Here is a 17,871-nt window from a genome sequence, read left to right as displayed (position 1 = left end):
TTTTTTTATTTTTTTTTATTCTAAAATTATAATGAATTGCTATGAATTACTTATCTTTAAGTACGTTTCCGGATTTCCTAGTAACTGCATATCACAGCACAGTTTTAAGAGCATGTGATACTTAGAAAATAGTCGATTTTAACAGTTTTAGGTTCCGACGGCTTTTTTTCTTTAATAATCAATATTTTGTCTTAAAAATTTGGGACATGATAGCGACCATGCGTTTCGATTAAAAAAAGAATTAATATGCACGAATAAGCGGATATACACATAAACGTATATATATATATATATATATCATTTTGTGCGTATTTATTTTAGGCCTACATCTTTGAATTTACAATAAAAAGAGAGTTACCCCCTCCCCCTCCCCCCGGTTCAAAATTTCTTTTTTTCTTTTCTTTTATCCTAAAATTATAATGACTTTTGAAATCCTATGGATCCCTCAAATTTGATAAAATTCCTTGAAATTTTTTGATTACCGTGCTACAAACCGTCGGCAGAAAATCCAAACTGCTCATTTTTACAAGGAATCTTGAAAAATATATATACATCTTGAAAGACATAACCTATTTTGTCTCCATACATTGTTACGGTACTTCCCGTGCCCAGGATGATGATAGACAAATAAACGTATTCGAATAAAAAATGTTTGAAGTAAATGGATTTATAAGTATCATACACATATCTTCAGCTTCCCTGGACGCCATAACTCCATTTTTTTCAAAAATATAATTCTAGTGATCTTTTTATCAGAATGTTACTTTTGACATAAAATTAACCGGGATCGCTAAAGCTCAATCTCGGTTGAAGAAAAGTATCGTCAAAACCGGTACAAATCCACTTTTCAGGTCCTGTTGAAAATGAATTTACATCTTACTATATGGGTACATTACGAATGTGTGGCATCATTAATTTTAGTATTTATATTTGTACTGAAACACTTTTATGTGAAGCAAAGATTTTTTATTAAATCATTTTTTTTTTTATATAAATAAAATACAAAGAAAATTATATTTAGTTTTATGATAAGCTATTTAAATTACGGAAAAAAACTCAAACAATTTTTTTTGTATGCATGCATCATTGTGGCACAATCAGTGAGCGATATCAATGATAAATATTGAAAACGCGAATATTAATGTAAAATATTGCATATTTGACAAATACGTAAGTAATCATACAATTATATCAATGGCTTTCCGAAAATAATTATGTAAATCTATTTCTTTGAAAATCAAGATTTTGATGTTTTTTAAAATTTCAATATTTATTCTATCTTCTAAAATTAACCAGGAGCCTAAACAAATAATAAAATTTATAAGGAATTTACTATAAAAAATTACACAACTCAAATTTTCAGGGTCTGATTCGAAAAAATGTACACAGCTTCACATTTGCATGTTTCAGTAAAAATAGAAAAACTAAAATCAATGACCTAATGCCAATTCGTAATATACCTGGACATTTCCCTGATATTAACACAAATTTCCCTGAGAGGAAAGTATTATAAAAGGGAATACGGTTTCAATAATGTGCCAAGCAAACTAATAAAACAAGACAGAAAAATGCGCTTTGCATGGCAGTATGGATTAATTAGGTAAAGGACATGTATCCAAACTATCAATAAATAAATAAATACAATCAAAACTTTGAGTTTCGATAACTGTAGAGCGGATTGAAACACAGTGTTTACAACCCTAGGGTTGAAACATTTTGTCTTCAAGTTTCGGTACGTGTATAGCGGGCTGAAACGCAGTGTTTACATCCCTTGGGTTGAAACATTTTTTTTAGTTCTTGGTTAGATACGTAGGTATGTAGGGTCTACAGATACCTTAACTCGAATTTTCAATAGATGTGCTATGAAAAATAATATGCATTACTAGGAATACTATTTCAACAGGACCTGAAAAGTGGACTTGTGTCGTTTTTCACGATAATTTTCTTCAACTGAGATTAAGTTTCAGCGATCCCAGTTAATTTCATGTCAAAAGTAACATTCAGATATAAAAATCATTAGAATTATAATTTTGAAAAAATGGAGTTATTTCGTATTCCCGCGAAGCTGAAGATATGTGTATTTATATACTTATAAATTCATTCACTTAATATGATTTTTTATTCGCATACGCTTATTTGTCTATTTAATATCGTACTGCGCACTGAAAATAGCGTATAGGTGTATGGGAACTAAATAGATTATATTTTTCAAGATTTCTCGTAAAAATGAGCAGTTTGGATTTTCTGCTGACGGTATTGTAGCTCAGTTTTTAGTCACAAACAAGATCCCGCTATTTTTTTTCGTCATTTTAGGCACACTTTTTTTCCTTTCGGATTACCGTACGTAAAAATGGATTGAAATCTTCAAAATAGTTTAAATCTTCTGACATTTTCAATAGTCGAAACAATCGGAAATATAACGGAATTCTTAAAAATATACTATGTATATTCTTTGAAATTCTTTCACATTTTTAAAATTCCTAAAAATCGTTTGCAATCCCTTAAACTAAATCCAGCCACCCCTAACATGTATATATGCTAGAGGTAGCTTTGGCTTAAAATGATGAGAAAGGCCACTTGATTATAAATATGCAGGCTACTTTTGTGAAAAGTTGGTCGTTCAATGTTTAAAAAAGTTTTATTAAACAAATAGAGTGTTTATGAAAAAAATCACGTAAAATTTTTGGAAAGTTTTAACTAAAACTGGCCTTTTTGAACAACTATGTGCCGAGTTTAGTGCAAATTTGATTGTTTATAACGCTTTCGCTTGAAAACGATTGAATTTAAAAAAAGAGTACGAACAAAAAAAACCTTTGTATTTGTTCAGACTTTTCAAAACATATTTTACAGATTTTTTTCATAATTACTGTATTTGTTTATAAAATTTGGTTTAAACAATTAAGGACCCACTTTTCAAAAAAATTTCCCTGGATATTCATAATCAGGGGACCTTTCTCTAAATTTTAAGCCAGTATTCTTAATTAATAATTACTTCATAAACATCTTAGTGCATACGGAAGTTTTAGTGGCTGTTAGATTACCTACATCTGGAAATCTTCTGAAACCCCATAAAATTCGAAATTTTCAGTCCATTTCTTTACTCCCTAAAGTTCTTTATCAATTCTTTGAAATTCCCTTAAACCCCTTCAAATCTTCGAAATCATTTGATATCTTTGATACCCTTTTAAAATATCTGACAATTCTTCAATTCTTTGAAATCCTTGGAGATCCTATAAATTCGCTTAGGTTTTAAAATGATTGTTATTATTATAAGTTATCTTGCAATTTGTGATATCTCTTAAAAGTTCAACATTTTAAAAATATTTTTAATTCTCTCCAAGCAGGTTATATCTCCTCGAGATTCTCTGAAATCCCTTGGAACCTTTTAAAATATTCTAACAGATTTAAATCTCTATAAAATCCTTTAAAATTCCTGAAATCAGTTAAATTTGTTATAACCCCGTAGAGTCAATTTGTATCTTTGAAATCTCGCGAAATTATAAAAAAATCCTTTGCAATCTTTTGAGATTTTAGAGATTTTGAAAACTTTTCAAAAATCCCCCGAATCAACTCAGAAATATTTTTCTTTTCTAAAATTCCATGTTCAAAGTCATAATAATTCTTTTAGAAAATACCCTTTTCAAATTCAGAAATCTCTTTAAAAATCTCCTGTTCCAAATCATAATTGCTGTCTCCGCATATTTATTTTAAAACATAAATATTTATTTCTTTGATTGAAAACAATATACATTTACAATATAAATTAACAATAATTTACGAGTCTGAGTCTACACCGGATTTAAGATTTCAAGGCTAAAGGTTTTTTTTTTTTAATGCAAACAATAAAGTCTTCACTTTCAATAATTTTTTTTATAGAAATCCCGTGAAATTGTTTATATCTCTTGAAACCCTTTGAAATCCATTAAAACCTTCTGAAACGTTTGGAAATCTTCAAAATACCTTGCAATTTTTATGAATTCTGACGAAATCGCTTTAAGTCCATGGAAAAAATTGAAAACAATCAAGTATTTTTCATTTCTCGTTTCGTAATTAAGCAAACTGAGAGTAATAAAATATCAAAAAACTTAATATTCATTTTAGTACAATCGAATGAAAAATCTCGGTAATTTCCCGTTCAGGAAGACACCCTGAAAATATTTTTATTTTATTATTTCATTCTAGCTTTTGATCCGCGAGGAGGTGGAAACTCACGAAGATTTAGCTGCATTTGCAATGGAAAAATTGAAACCTAAAATCGTAAATGATTCAGAGAATACGATTGATTATTTTGCAACTCCAAATCAAATCGAGTTGCAAAGAGAAATTCAAAGCCAAAGACTGAACGTATGACGTCAATTTCGTTTCCTGTTATTCAAATTTAATTTATAAATATGTTAAGTTATAAGAATCGTCGGTGAAGTACTGGCAAACTAGATCATTATAAGAAGATTATTTATTTTGTTTATAAACTCAAATAACTTATTTAGAATGAAGGCGGTATTTTTGTAGATCGGGTGAGAATAAAGTTATAATTAAAAGTTGCTTTTATACTTGTTTCTTAACAAATTACTCTCTTGAATGTAAATTTTTGAACGAATAAAAAATAAGTATCGTGTCTTTCAGAGCAATTCGTTTTGAGATTCACGAATTGTTTAAGCGGACACGTAAATTAATTATTTCCATATCGCGTTTTGATGTTAGTTCAAGTGCTTATTGATATCAAACGCTCGATGGAACAGAAACGGTAAACTTTTACCCTATTCATATTTATAGTATAGTTACAATTTACAATATTTGTACTTTATATTGAAGAAAAAAGACATCTTTCGATAGAACTAGAATAGTACTTTTTATTATTTTTAAGCTCTTGAATTTTATTCATAGTTACATACTAAATCATATTCATCCATTTGTTCTGAATTATATTCAACGTATGGACATGCAAGCAAACAAATAATCATATTTAGGGGTAAAATTCAGATATGTATATTATATCCACAAGCTGAATAAAATATATTCACTTTAAATCTGAAGGACACATGATCGCAAAAATCGAAGCGCTATGTTGGAGTTTACAAAAAAGACATTCATAAAATTCACACGCAAAAATAAAACGAAATATAAAATTATCACCATAAATAAAAGAGGAGAACAATTGACGAATAATTATTCATTATTATGAGTGCATGATTTAATAAGCATCAAAATCCATCCCTTGTCTCCTTATAAGTCACTTATCTCAAATTACACCTTGATTGGTGGATTACTTAATAATTTCAGTGCGAACTAACAAGCACAAATATTATACTGAAATTAGTAAGTATAAATAAACTAATTTTAATTGGGTACAGCCTTGAATAATTTTTTTCGATTAAAAATTGTGTTGTAATATCCTCTTGAGGTGTAAATTAATTCACGCAAATTTTAGAATCATACATCATATTTACTTTAGAGAGCAAATGCCACCCCTACCTCACTGCTGATAAAGAAAGGTATACAGTCACAAATGGATCTAAAATATATTTCTATCACATCTTACAATATGTACATTTACTCCATTAAAGTCACTCTTTATATATATGTACATCAGTTACAATGGAGGACAAAACGAATTTTTCTTTAACTCAGTGGTGGCGCTCTCGACACGAGGGATCGCTGGTTCAAGTCTCGAAAACGACGCATTCAATTCCCACCGTCCAAATTCATCTACACTCAAACCTCGCCATAATACCAGCCTTGGGACATGCCTATTTAAAAATAATGCATTAACCAGTTAAATGGTTAATATTATCATTATATTATTGCTACATTCAGTATTTTTCTTCCAATGCAAACGCTTTTATATACTTAGGTTAAAGGTTGCTAGCCCTTTTAGAATTTTATTGAAAACTCGAACTTTTTGGTGCATCATCGTCGCCGAAATCAGTTGACTCGTGTCTCGTTTTCGGATAAATTATCTGAATAAAGTGTCCTCTAATTCAGCATTCTAGCAGATCTCATTGTTTGTTGGTTTTATTTTTGTTTTTGAACTCAAAGCTATTGGATTTCTTAATTACTTCATCGCCACACTGAACAATTTGCATAAACTACGACCACTAATTTTGTATTTGTTTAAGATAACATTTCTTGATTCGCAGCTTTTAATTTCTTGCGAAACTTAATATTTTTTGCTCACTGACAGAAAAATTCTTTTCTTTGTCAATGCGTCTTAATTTCTTTAGACGAATCAGAAAGCAAGATTCAAACAAATTCAAAGACTTTCATTCGCCTCAATTAGTTTTTTTTTCCTTTCACTGGGCGACGGCAGAATAAACTTAGAGATCCGTGTCGTACCATGCGGCCACCTGGTTGTTATCTTGGGGCGGTGCAGGAAGCTCTTCGAGGTTATCGAAACTTAAATCACCATCCTGGGCCATATCCATGGTTTCCATTTGACCATAAGGCGAGCCCCCGCCTATTCCCAATCCTTGCATTGAATCTACTGGTATCTGGTCATAACCTGCTGTAAAAATTGAAGCAATTCTACGTTTTAAGGTTGCCGAGACGAAAAATAAGATAAATAAACTCTCTTCACATTTGAGAGTTACTTAAAATTCTCAAGACAATCACAATCATCAAATTTATAGGTTTTCTAGACGCACAGTCTAGTTCAAACTTATTCAATCCTTAACTTGTTTTATAAAATCTTCCTTTTACTTAAAATCCTTGAAAAACATTTTAATCCTTTCTTACCCTAAGAAATTGTTGAAATCCCTTAAATACAAATGAAAAAAAACTTATTCTTTAAAGTTCTCTAAAAATTGAAATTAAACACTTTTAATATCTCTTGGAATCCTTTAGAATTCCTTAATATCATTTTGAAATCTTCGGATAATGTAAAAATCCGTTTAAAAAGTATAAATAATTTGTAAGTCCTTGAATATAATCTAAATTAAACTTATTAATTAAGTTCTCTTTAAAAAATCATTGTTATTCCTAGAAATATTTGAAATCCTTTGAAATCCCATGAAATTTTTCGAGATTACTTGAAAAGCGATTAACGATCTTATAATCCGTGGAAGCCCCTCGAAATTGGTTGACATCCTTTTAAATCCCTTAAAGCCTCCTGATATGTTTGGAAATCTTTCAAATGCATGACATTTTTATAAGATCTGACGAAATCTCTTTAAGTCTATGGACATTCCTTGCAATTAAAATTAAATTAATTCAGTAAATTTCTCCAAAAACTCCGCTTAAATTCCTATACATCTTTGAAATCCTTTAATCTGGTTAACTTTCTTGAAACATCTTAAAATCCCTTGAAATCTTTGAAATTGCTAGGAATCCCTTGAAATTTAATTTTGTTTTCCCAAGTTCACTAAATATATCTTCAAATCTTTGTACATCCTATAAGACTCTTTGAAATCTCTTGAAATTTGTTCAATCTTTTGAAATTCTTTGCAATTGCTTAGTGCAAAACCTACTTTCTCTATTTTTTGCATCAGCTCCTCCAATATTGTAATATTTTTTATATATACACAAATTTTCTATATTGATTTTTCTATAATCGCATAAGATTAAAAAGAGTATCACCAGATTGCATGCGAATTAAATCCTCGTTAGTGTAAACTGAATAAAAAATTACGACTTTTGCCTAAAGAGAAAAATAAAATTATAAAAATAGCTATATTTAACTGAGCATTTATGACTTTAACCATTTTTTTAATTACTATTTGCGATTAGGTTCCTTTTTTAAAATCTGTTACAATAATAAATGGGTCATTTCTTGCCAATTTTATAAATCAAGTTAAGGGCATGTGACACAGCTAAATACCTGTATTACCGACCACAGTTTTTCAGTTCACTGAATGTTTTATTGAACCTAAGAACTTTTTTTGTAAATAAAATATCGAGCTGAAACTTTGGAAAATGTATTAGAGTACAATAAAGTACGTTTAGGTACTGCATTTTGGTAGGAACTTCACTGAAAATTATTTCATCTTTTTTCTGAACCTCAACATTTTTTGAACGTTCGAACTTTTTTTATACATAAAACATCGGTCTCAAACTTTGAGAAATGCAAGAGCCGAAAGAAAACTCCGTTTAAGTACAAAGCTTAATAATAAAAGATGTAAAAAAATCTATTTCAACAATCAATTCCAACGGCATCAGCCGGTAACGTTGTACACGAAAATACGAAAAAATACGAAGCTTTGTACTTTAACGTAGTTTTCTTTCGGCTTTTGCATTTCTCAAAGTTTGAGACCGATATTTCATGTATAAAAAAAGTTCAAACGTTCAAAAAATGTTGAGGTTCAGAAAAAAGATGAAATAATTTTCAGTGATGTTCCTACTAAAATGCAGTACCTAAACGTACTTTATTGTACTCTAATACATTTCCCAAAGTTTCAGCTCGATATTTTATTTACAAAAAAAGTTCTTAGGTTCAAAAAAACATTCAGTGAATTGAAAAAATTTGGTCGGTAAATACTTAATTACATAAATACTTATTCTTACATTGTCCTGGTTTTATATTGTCAACTCGATCTTACTAAGATCCTGAATATTGTTTTAAAGTAAACTGAAATCTTTACGTAATTTAAATAAGCGAAAAACTACCTCTGATTCAAATTTCATTTTTATTTCATCTTGCAAAGCTAAACAAAACTCTTCATATTTATATATCATTTAAAAAATTGTCTTAAAAATGCTACTGTTGAAAGCTCCTTTTAGTTTTGATACAAAAATGTCGTATTTAGGGTTTTAAAAGGAGTCCGGTTCAAAAATTCTATGACTTCTCCAGGTTATATAGGACTTTTTTCAATCCAGTCAATTTAATTTAATTAATATTATATTTATAAGTAAAGAAATGAATTCGCCGTAAAGTAATAAAATAATTATTACATGGTTGCTACAGGTCAGAGAATTCTAAAATTGTCAGGAAAAATCAGTTAATGTCAGGGACAACCTGAAAGAGCCAGGGAATTTTAGCTAAACTTTAATTGAAGTTTATAACATTCTATATGAGATTTAGAAATAAGCATTTTTTCATCGACATTACTGATCTGCTAGGTTTAAGGATGTTTTTATACCTATAATATAAATTTATTACAGTCCGGGAAAAGTTAGAAGATTTCGAAATTCGGATTTTATAGCAACTCCGATTGAGACTTTGAAATACGTGCGACTAAAAAAATTCAAATAACTTTTTCAAAATTCCATGACTTTTCCAAGTCTTGTAGTAACCCTAATATAAATTGTTAATTACTTCGTATAATTTTTGTACCCAAAACAAAACCAAATTCAAAAAGTGTTTTCGATACTTAAAATTACAAAAAACACATCACATAGTGTAATTTATGAAAACAACATATTAAATAACCGATCTGTGGAGCATGAACTTGCACCAGTGAAAACTGAAACAGGTCATGCAGTTCAAAACTGCAGTTTAAAACAAAAATATTTGAGGCTAGTGCAATAGAACAAAAAATGCAAAAGCAAACATGCAAAATAAAAAGGAGTGAGTTAATATATAAGCACTCAACACAGAAAAAGCAATGCAATCTCCGTAAGTTGTATTAAGTTTCACCTATGTTACTGCGAGACTTTGAAGACAGTTGCTTGCACTTAAAATTTAAGTCCAGGGGTTAAGCTGCTGTTAAAATAACAATGAGTTAAGTATGTTACATGCTTGAGTAATTTATTTGGCAGAGTTAAATGTGAAGAATTAGAATCAAGATCACAAGAGTCACGATTATTTTTGCCTTTACGTTAATCCTTTTCAAAATACTTTCTTAATGCAGACCTCGGGTTAAAAACTAACTTTTCAACAACTTTAAATGCGATTCCCGGCTTGATTTTGTAAACCCGGTTCCCGTGAAACAAAATTATCCTGGCCATTAATAAAACATATTGCAGAAAAAAAGATTTTCAATAAAGTAGTCCTCTAATTTATAAGTAAAGTTAATTTTCGACTGACTCTTAAGTTAATAATTGTGCTTGAGTATAAATCTCAATCGTTATAGAATTTACAAAACGAGATCATTACCTTGCTGTTGATAGATTCGACCTCCATGGCTGCTGTGGACGCTAGGAGGTCCTTGTCCATACATACCATCATAGCAGGGTTGATCAGGCCCCAGAATGTCCTAAAGAGTAGTATAGCAATGGTCAACACAAAACTTACTATCTATAAGCGTGTCTTGATGCCTTGGATCGTTGAAGGAAGCTCAATAACGTAAGTTAACTAGTAAAACTACACAATTTAACGAAAAATTAAATCTAAATTTTAAAACTGATATAAATATATATATAAATTTTAAAGAACATTCTCATGCAGCTAACAGTTAAAAGATATTCATTATACATTTAAATATTAAATCCATCGTTCCATTAGGCACAACACTTAAGTATTAAATAATAGATGGGGGTGAGATCATTTTTCAGGATATCTACTCAAATCATGGAAAAAATGCTCCGACAATTCCTGGATTTTCTCCATATATCTTAAGATTTTTCCAGGTATAATTTATCATTGAACTGAAGCTTTCAAATGTTTCGATTTTTTTAAACCATAGAGATCATTTATCCAAAGAGAATTTTTTAACGAAATATGCGACTGGATCTGTTAAATTTTCAATTAAGAAAATGAATTTTGAACAAAAACAAAGACGAATATTCAACAAAATAATTAAATTTCGAACTGATATAGTTAAATTTTCAGCTCAAGTTAAGTTATAAAAAAAACACGGATTTTCAACATAATTTTGCCCTGCAGGTTCAAAAATACAAAACAAAATTTTTTCGAATTTTTCACCAAAAAAATTTACTGTACATTTGCTGCGGGTTCCTTTCCATCCAAAATAGAACAGTTCAATTTTCAGTTAAAACTTTAATTTCAAACAAAAAAACAAGGAATTTGCAACAAAAACTTTAAGTTCTGTAATATAAAGCTACTTTTACAAATTAAAATTATTATTACATATATAATTTTATATTGCAGTTTGAAAAAAAATTAGCTTACGAAAAAATTAACTGACTTACAAAAAAATCCCTAACATTTCCAGGTTTTCCATATATCCCAGGTGAGTAGACACCCTGATTTTCGAGAGGACACTTTTCAACTTCCTCTCTTGAAATTGACTAAAATTGAAGACAATCTTAAGAAAAGTTTCATAATTAGGATGATAAAGAATTGATTGTTTTCGTACTGATATAAGGTTTGAAGTGAAAAGGGTATCTACGCCAGTTGAAACAAACCAAACATGTCTTTGATGTTTATTTCACAAGCTACCAGAAGTTACCAGGCTCAATAACATTTTTTTTAAATTTGATTTAATAAAAACAATTTTTTTATAAACAAGAAAGCACGGTTAATAGCGTGGGTTAAGTTGAGAAATGAGCACTCAAAATTAATGCTGCCGTGATGTGCCGATGGACATGAGAATAAACAATGCAGAACTATAAAATGTATTTGTATATAAAAAAGTATGAGCATGGGAATAAAATAAAAATAACTTCAAGCAAAGAGTGCGCTAGGAATTTAAACTCTTTTCATACCTGACAATAAACAATCACTAATATTGTTTTCACGAGCATACGATACAAGTACGATAAAAACATAATCAAATCTAGGAACTGTAAATGTTCAAAACTTGTTTTTTTTTCAACTTTCTTTTAAAATTATATAAAGTACTCAAATTTTCAAAAGTGGTAATCTCACCTGTAAATCAGGACCCATTCCAAAGTCACCACCGTTCCATAAATTAGGGTCTTCGCGGAAAAGAGAATTGGTTAATTCCATGGAAAGTCTTTTCTTGTAGTCTTGTGGTTTGTCTTCTGACATGCGGAATAAAACTGCTGCTGCATATGTGGCAACACCTTCGTTTCTTGAATGCAGAAGTTCTGTTAAAGGTGCAGTTGCTCCTTCTTGTTCGATTATTTCCGCCCCTTCCTTGTCCGCTGCCAATTCACACAGAACGCCAGCCGCAACACGTTGAATGTTTTCAATCTCGTTGAACAACAACTAAAAACATATTACAGTAATTTGTAGTATCAATTCCTTTCAAAATATATGTGTTTATAAATAATCATAAAAACTGCTGACTTAAAATACAATGACAATCAGATCTTTCCTTATCAATATCTGCCCAATTTTGTTGTAGTGATAGAGGTCGATACAATTAAAATAATAAATTGTCAAGTATCATAATACAGATGCCAAGTGTTCAATAAACTTGACTGAAATCGTTACAAATTAACTGTACAAAGCTTCTCACCTGAACGAAAATTGGAACGACGTTTTGAGATCGGATGACACTTCTGTTATGCAATTCTCGTGCAAGAATGTGAAGAGCCCCAACGGTACCTTCAACAATTTCTTCCATACGAACTCCATCTGCGTAGGCTCCGGGTACTTGACTTCCAGCGCTCGCCACGGATGACCGTTGCTATAAAAATCAAGATATCGTTAACACAACTCTTGAATATTTGTAACAATTAGAGATGCAATTTGCTAAAATAATACCCTCTGCGTGTCTTGATACGCTCGCATGAGAAGTCTGATAAGATGGTGAATCGCTCCGTGTTCGCGAAGAGGTGCGTGATTTGCATTGCACAAAGCCAGATTTCGAATCAATCCGATTACTGCCTTCACCAATGGCCATCTGGAAGGTGGCTGAAGAAGTTTTACGATAACTTGAATACCGTAATTTGAACGTGCAGCATTCTGTGCGAGTTCTGCTTCTTGATGACGAGACGTCAAGTGCCGTAGGGCACATACGGCTGGTTCTGTGATTTCTTCTCTGTCTCCTGCATTTACAATTGTACGCACGAGAGCGTCGACTCCTCCAACTTGACATACCGTTTCCTAAAGAAAAGGAAAAATGTATTTCTATATTATAAAAAGATCTAGCCGCCGTCGCTGCTTCAGAAATCGGGACCCTCTCTAAATAATCGCTCGACCTCCCTAAATGCCCAGTACATCTATAATTGCCTATCCAATATTTCTAAATTACCAATTAACCTCCCTAAATGCCTTCTACCTCCTTACGTGCTCACTACCTCTTTAAATGCCCGCTACCTTTCTAATGCGAAACAAGTTACTGAAAAGTAATTCAAAAAGATTTCAATGAATTTAAAGAGATTTCGAGGGGTTTAAAAACATGGTAAAAAATGAAATATTTAAAGGCAAATTTATTCTGACACCCTAAACTGGGCCTCCTTGTACGATTTTTACATGGAATCAGTCAAATAAAAACTTTTCTTGACGAGTTTTAAAGGTAAAAATAGGGACTTTTCCGGTACTTTAGACAGAAAAAAAGTCCTAATGATATAGGACATATTTTTTAATTTTTCATACTTTAAACCTATTTCAGCAGTCTTCTTTTGGGACATAAATCCTATCAGCACTTGTCAAAACTTCGAAAACAAAAAATAAATAAAATTGAACTTTTGTCCTAAAAAAGTTCCGTTGAAACAAAACATATTTTAAACTTATTTTTTATTTTAGTCTTATTTCAGAAATACATTTCTGGGACATCAATATTTTCAGAATTTGTCACATGTATCAATTTCGTACAAAATGGAACTTTTCTCTATTTGGAGTTTATCCAGAATCCTAATGAGACTTTTTATTGATTGGGGCTTTTAAATTGAAAAAATCTAATAACACCTTTATAAAACTAATTAATGAATTCAATAAATTTTATTAAAAATTAAATCAAAGAATTAATGTATGGTATGGAAGTGTTATAAAGAATGTGTCATCCCTAACTTCCCATTCAACTTTCCTGATTATCTGTCCAACATAAATAATCATTAAAAATACAAAAATAAGTTGAATCTGAAAGGGGGGTTACGCACGCGAATTAATTAGAAATGTATAACATTAAATAGATAGGTGTGTCGAAAATCCGACAAGTAGACAAAATCAGGGAAAAGAAAGTTCAGATTCAATACTTTACCTTATTGCGATGATTGTTGCAAGTGAGATTCGAGAGAATGCCAGCTGCGCAAGTAACGACATTCACGTCACTGGATCCAAGCACTTGCACCAATCCTTGGAGCAGGGCTCCCAAACCGTCCACTTTGGTACCGGCGTCAGATAAATTCCTCAGCGTCCAAAGACAGTTCTGTACTAGTCTCTGACTTGGATTACCAAGATGCATTGCAAATGCTTGCATTCCACCAGCCTCGACAATTGCGGGTTTGTTGCTCGAGCACACGGACAAAACTGCGGAATTCGAAGAAAAGTTAGTCAATCTTCTGAACAGGAAATACTAACATCATTCCTGGTAAAATAAAAGCATCTTTAAAATTGAAGAAATTGAATTCATAATAAATCGAAATTTAAACTCCTCTTGAACGCGAAACATTCGAATTCTAACTAAGAAATCGTTGTGAATTAAAAAACAAGGAAGCTAACGATCAAATTTGCTCAAAACACTCTTAAATGTCTTTATTCAAATTTAAAAAAAAATAAAATAAAATAAGAGGAAAGAAAAAGAAGGCAACTACAAAATCCCCTTGTATCTTTTTTACTTTCGCCTTTCTTTATTTGTATTTTTTTTTAATCACAAAACTTCATTTAAAAATTTTGATTTAAGCGGAAATGAAATTCTCTGACTTTCCAGACATGTGAAAACCCTGAAATCCGACCTTCATTTTAGCCTAAAAATATTGAACTCTACTGAATTCCAGAAATGCTTAGTGAATTCATCACATTTCTCGACAATTTAACAGAATCATAGCGAATTTAAAAGAATTATAGTGATGTACATGAAAATATAATAGAATTGTGGTGAATTTAACCAAATTCGAGTAAGTTCGTATAATTTCTACCAAATTTATATATTTAACACATTTCTAATGAAACGAACAAAACTTTTTTTTATTCAAACGAATAATTCTAGTTACCTTGACAAATTTTCTATTAAATGTAACAGAATTATTGTAAAATTATCAAAAATTCAATATAATTGTAGTTAATTTAATGTAATTTTAGTGTATTTACTAGAAATAGTTCATTAATTTTGTTTACAAAATTCTATTAGGTTTAAAAGGATGCTTGTTATTTCATCAGAATTCGAGTCACTTCACCAAAATTTTAGTACACTTCGAAACATTCTGATAAATTCACCAAAATGCTATCGAAACAATATATTTCTAGTGAATTCAACAGAACTTTGGTTTATTAAAAAGAATAATTTTAGTTAGGTCAAAAAATTTATATTAAATGTAACAAAATCCTTGAGATTTTGCCAGAATTGTAGAAAATTCAATATAGTTAAACTAAATCTTAAAGATTTCTTGTGATTTTTGCAGAATTCTAGTCGATTCGTCAAAATTTGAATTATCTTCATAGAATTTTAGTGAATTCAACAGTATTTTGGTGGATTTAACATAGTTGTAGTAAATTTAACAGATTTATAGTGTTCAATATTATGAAAGTTTTATCCACCTTATTTTAAGGCATTAAAAAAATTAAACAAAAATGTATTCGAAAATCAAGAAAATATAAAATAAGTACGAGTCAAAAAATTTAAATTCCCTGATTTCTGTTCTATTTAAAAAAATTCCCGAACAGTTTTAATTTCCGGATTTTCCAGAATTCGACGACCTTTAGCGACGATTACAGTCCGCTGTCTGAATAGTACCGGATTCGGGCTGGTAGGGAAGTATTTTTCGTGGAACTCAGCTGCTCCCACTCTTGACACGTGATGCTCCATCGAATTCGCGCCCGTTCTCTCGGAATAGTGCCGGTCGTTTGTTTTCGTTTTTCCCACGAGTACGAAGTATAGATTTGGATGTTATTTTCTCGATTTTGAGTCGACAAAAACCGGTTGGTTTTGTACAAGCATTGATTCAATAAGTATTTGATTAATTATTATATGTACTACAAAACATTAATCCAGTACAAAGTATATTTTTGTACATGAATTTGAGTAGCACTACTAAGAGAGACTGAAACGTAATGCCGCCGCTCGAAGCGATAGCGCGATGGTGGGTGATGCGTACGAGAAAGAATGAGGAAAACCGGCACTATTCAGAGAGCGGACTGTATTGGGTTTGGATTAAATTGGATTTTTCTTTGTCAGAGATCGAATTGAATGTGATTTTGCTGAACAAGTTTTTGTTATAAAAGCCGGAGACTTAGGATTCAGTTGAAATGATATAGATACAAATGTCGTACTGAAAAATAGTCAGAATGAACCAATTTCACGGGTTCAGACAAACTAAGATGGATTCTTTTTCGTTACGATTCTTTTTAGTTTCCAGGAATTTCGCAGTTAAAAATATCTTTCTTAAAAGAACCTTTTAGAACTCTGGAAGTAGTCCAGAGCAACTTCTCGTAATCGTAGGTGCGCATGATGCGGACCAATTCAATAGGTCCTTGAGACGCGAGGATGATCAGCTTGCTCTCTTGATTTCCGTATGCAAGAATCTGAAGACAGTCTGTCACAATAGCCAAGAACTTAGCATTGTTTCTTTGTAAAAGAGCGACCATCTTTTGTAGACCTCCGGCAAGTCTGACAGCCATTTTAGATCCCTCTTGGTGAAGGAGAAGGTTGTGGAGAGTTGTGGTGGCGTAAAAGAGAACAGACTCCATAGGTGAGCTAAGTAACTTTACAAGCGCTGGGATACCTCCGCTCTTGAAGATGGCCAAGAGACCTTGTCTGTGATGTGACAAATTATGCAGAGTGCCCACAGCAGCTTTCGTGGATTCAAGGTCGTCGCTGTTGGAAATAGCGCGTACCAATGCAGCAATCATCTGAGAACTGTTCATGATGGCATGACGCGAGGCTTCCTTCTTCGAGAGCTGATGCACCATCATTGCTGCCTGTGAAACGACAACCTGGTCCTCGTCGTTCAGGAGTTTAATCAATTCTGGAATCGCTCGAGTCGCGAGATCTGCATCGTCTTGGTAGTTGATGAGATTCACGACGGCATGCTTGAGCATCTGACTTGGTTCTGCCAATCTCTGAACGGCTGTCGGTTGAGCTGGATCGTACTGTGTCGAGGGAAACTCGATACCTTCTTCCAGAGTTTCTGGAAACATGGCAGCTCGCACTCTCTGAGAACGAGTATAACTCAATTGTGAATTCATGTCTGCAATAGGAAAATAATATTAGTAGATGAACCTAAATTAATATAAGATATAAATCCAAATTGAAAAAAGGATTTGGTATGGAAAAATAAATGATATCTTACCATCAACTTGATCTTGGGTGAACCCTTGAGCGAAGCCTTGGTTCCGATCAAACATGAGCTTATCTCCCTCCATGTCTTCATCCTCTTTTCCAGAGAGAGATGGTGCTTGTGTGACAGCCCCTGAGTGAATTCCGGAGTCACCCATGTATGAATTTTGCTGCCACATTAGGGTCTGCTCCTTCACGGAACCAATTGGCAGGTCACCAGGATCTTGATAGTTTCCGTGTAAAACTGTAGAACAAATTTTTGCATGAGAAAGTTTCAAATCAGTTTCAAAATCCGAATACTTATCCAGGTTTAGTTTTGAAAAAATTCCAAGGCTGCTTTTTCAAAATTCCAGTCAATTATCTTTAATTTCAGAGTGACCGTTTCAATCGAGGACAAAAATCCCGATTTACAAAAAATGTCACGGTAATTAAAATAAAAATCTGCCCGCCTCGCGGGCACATTCTCATCGCACGCGGCTCGCTTCGCTCGCAAGTCTGAGCGCGCCTAGGGCGCGCGACCGTTGGAATCTCGCGCTTCGCGTTCGGATATTTATTCTTTGCATTTGAAATACTTGAAAAAAACTTTATCAAGAAGATCTCTTTTAGATGGCAGTATTTATATGCGTCTTTATATTCTGAATTGTCTACTTAATTAAGTATAGTCAAAGATTAAGTTTCTCAAAGCTCTGTAGGC

General features: G+C 31.9%; 2 protein-coding genes across 6 annotated transcripts in view; one reads left to right on the top strand and one right to left on the bottom strand.

Moving 5' to 3' along the window:
• The window catches only part of LOC117172470 (helicase POLQ-like), a 25,242-nt gene extending 20,702 nt beyond the window's left edge, over window positions 1-4,540 (top strand). For all 3 annotated transcript variants that reach the window (XM_033360434.1, XM_033360435.1, XM_033360433.1), the window contains exon 16: window positions 4,183-4,540. In XM_033360434.1, the coding sequence (XP_033216325.1) occupies window positions 4,183-4,350 (168 nt within the window). In that variant the 3' untranslated portion in view covers window positions 4,351-4,540. The remainder of the gene's footprint in view (window positions 1-4,182) is intronic.
• A 422-nt stretch (window positions 4,541-4,962) lies between these two features.
• Window positions 4,963-17,871, bottom strand: part of LOC117172471 (armadillo segment polarity protein) — a 17,996-nt gene continuing 5,087 nt past the window's right edge. Inside the window, exons 3-10 of one of the 3 annotated variants that reach the window (XM_033360436.1) lie at window positions 17,191-17,421; window positions 16,294-17,088; window positions 13,944-14,212; window positions 12,506-12,847; window positions 12,258-12,428; window positions 11,702-12,004; window positions 10,028-10,127; window positions 4,963-6,502 (exon numbers count right to left, since the gene is read on the bottom strand). In XM_033360436.1, the coding sequence (XP_033216327.1) occupies window positions 6,315-6,502; window positions 10,028-10,127; window positions 11,702-12,004; window positions 12,258-12,428; window positions 12,506-12,847; window positions 13,944-14,212; window positions 16,294-17,088; window positions 17,191-17,421 (2,399 nt within the window). In that variant the 3' untranslated portion in view covers window positions 4,963-6,314. The remainder of the gene's footprint in view (window positions 6,503-10,027; window positions 10,128-11,701; window positions 12,005-12,257; window positions 12,429-12,505; window positions 12,848-13,943; window positions 14,213-16,293; window positions 17,089-17,190; window positions 17,422-17,871) is intronic. The other 2 variants (XM_033360437.1, XM_033360438.1) reach the window with 2 other exon arrangements.

The sequence above is a fragment of the Belonocnema kinseyi genome, chromosome 5, assembly GCF_010883055.1.
Source record: "Belonocnema kinseyi isolate 2016_QV_RU_SX_M_011 chromosome 5, B_treatae_v1, whole genome shotgun sequence".
In the NCBI taxonomy this organism is placed as follows: domain Eukaryota; kingdom Metazoa; phylum Arthropoda; class Insecta; order Hymenoptera; family Cynipidae; genus Belonocnema; species Belonocnema kinseyi.
The sequence above is the reverse complement of the archived record's forward strand: the minus strand, read 5'-3'. Positions and strand labels throughout refer to the sequence as shown.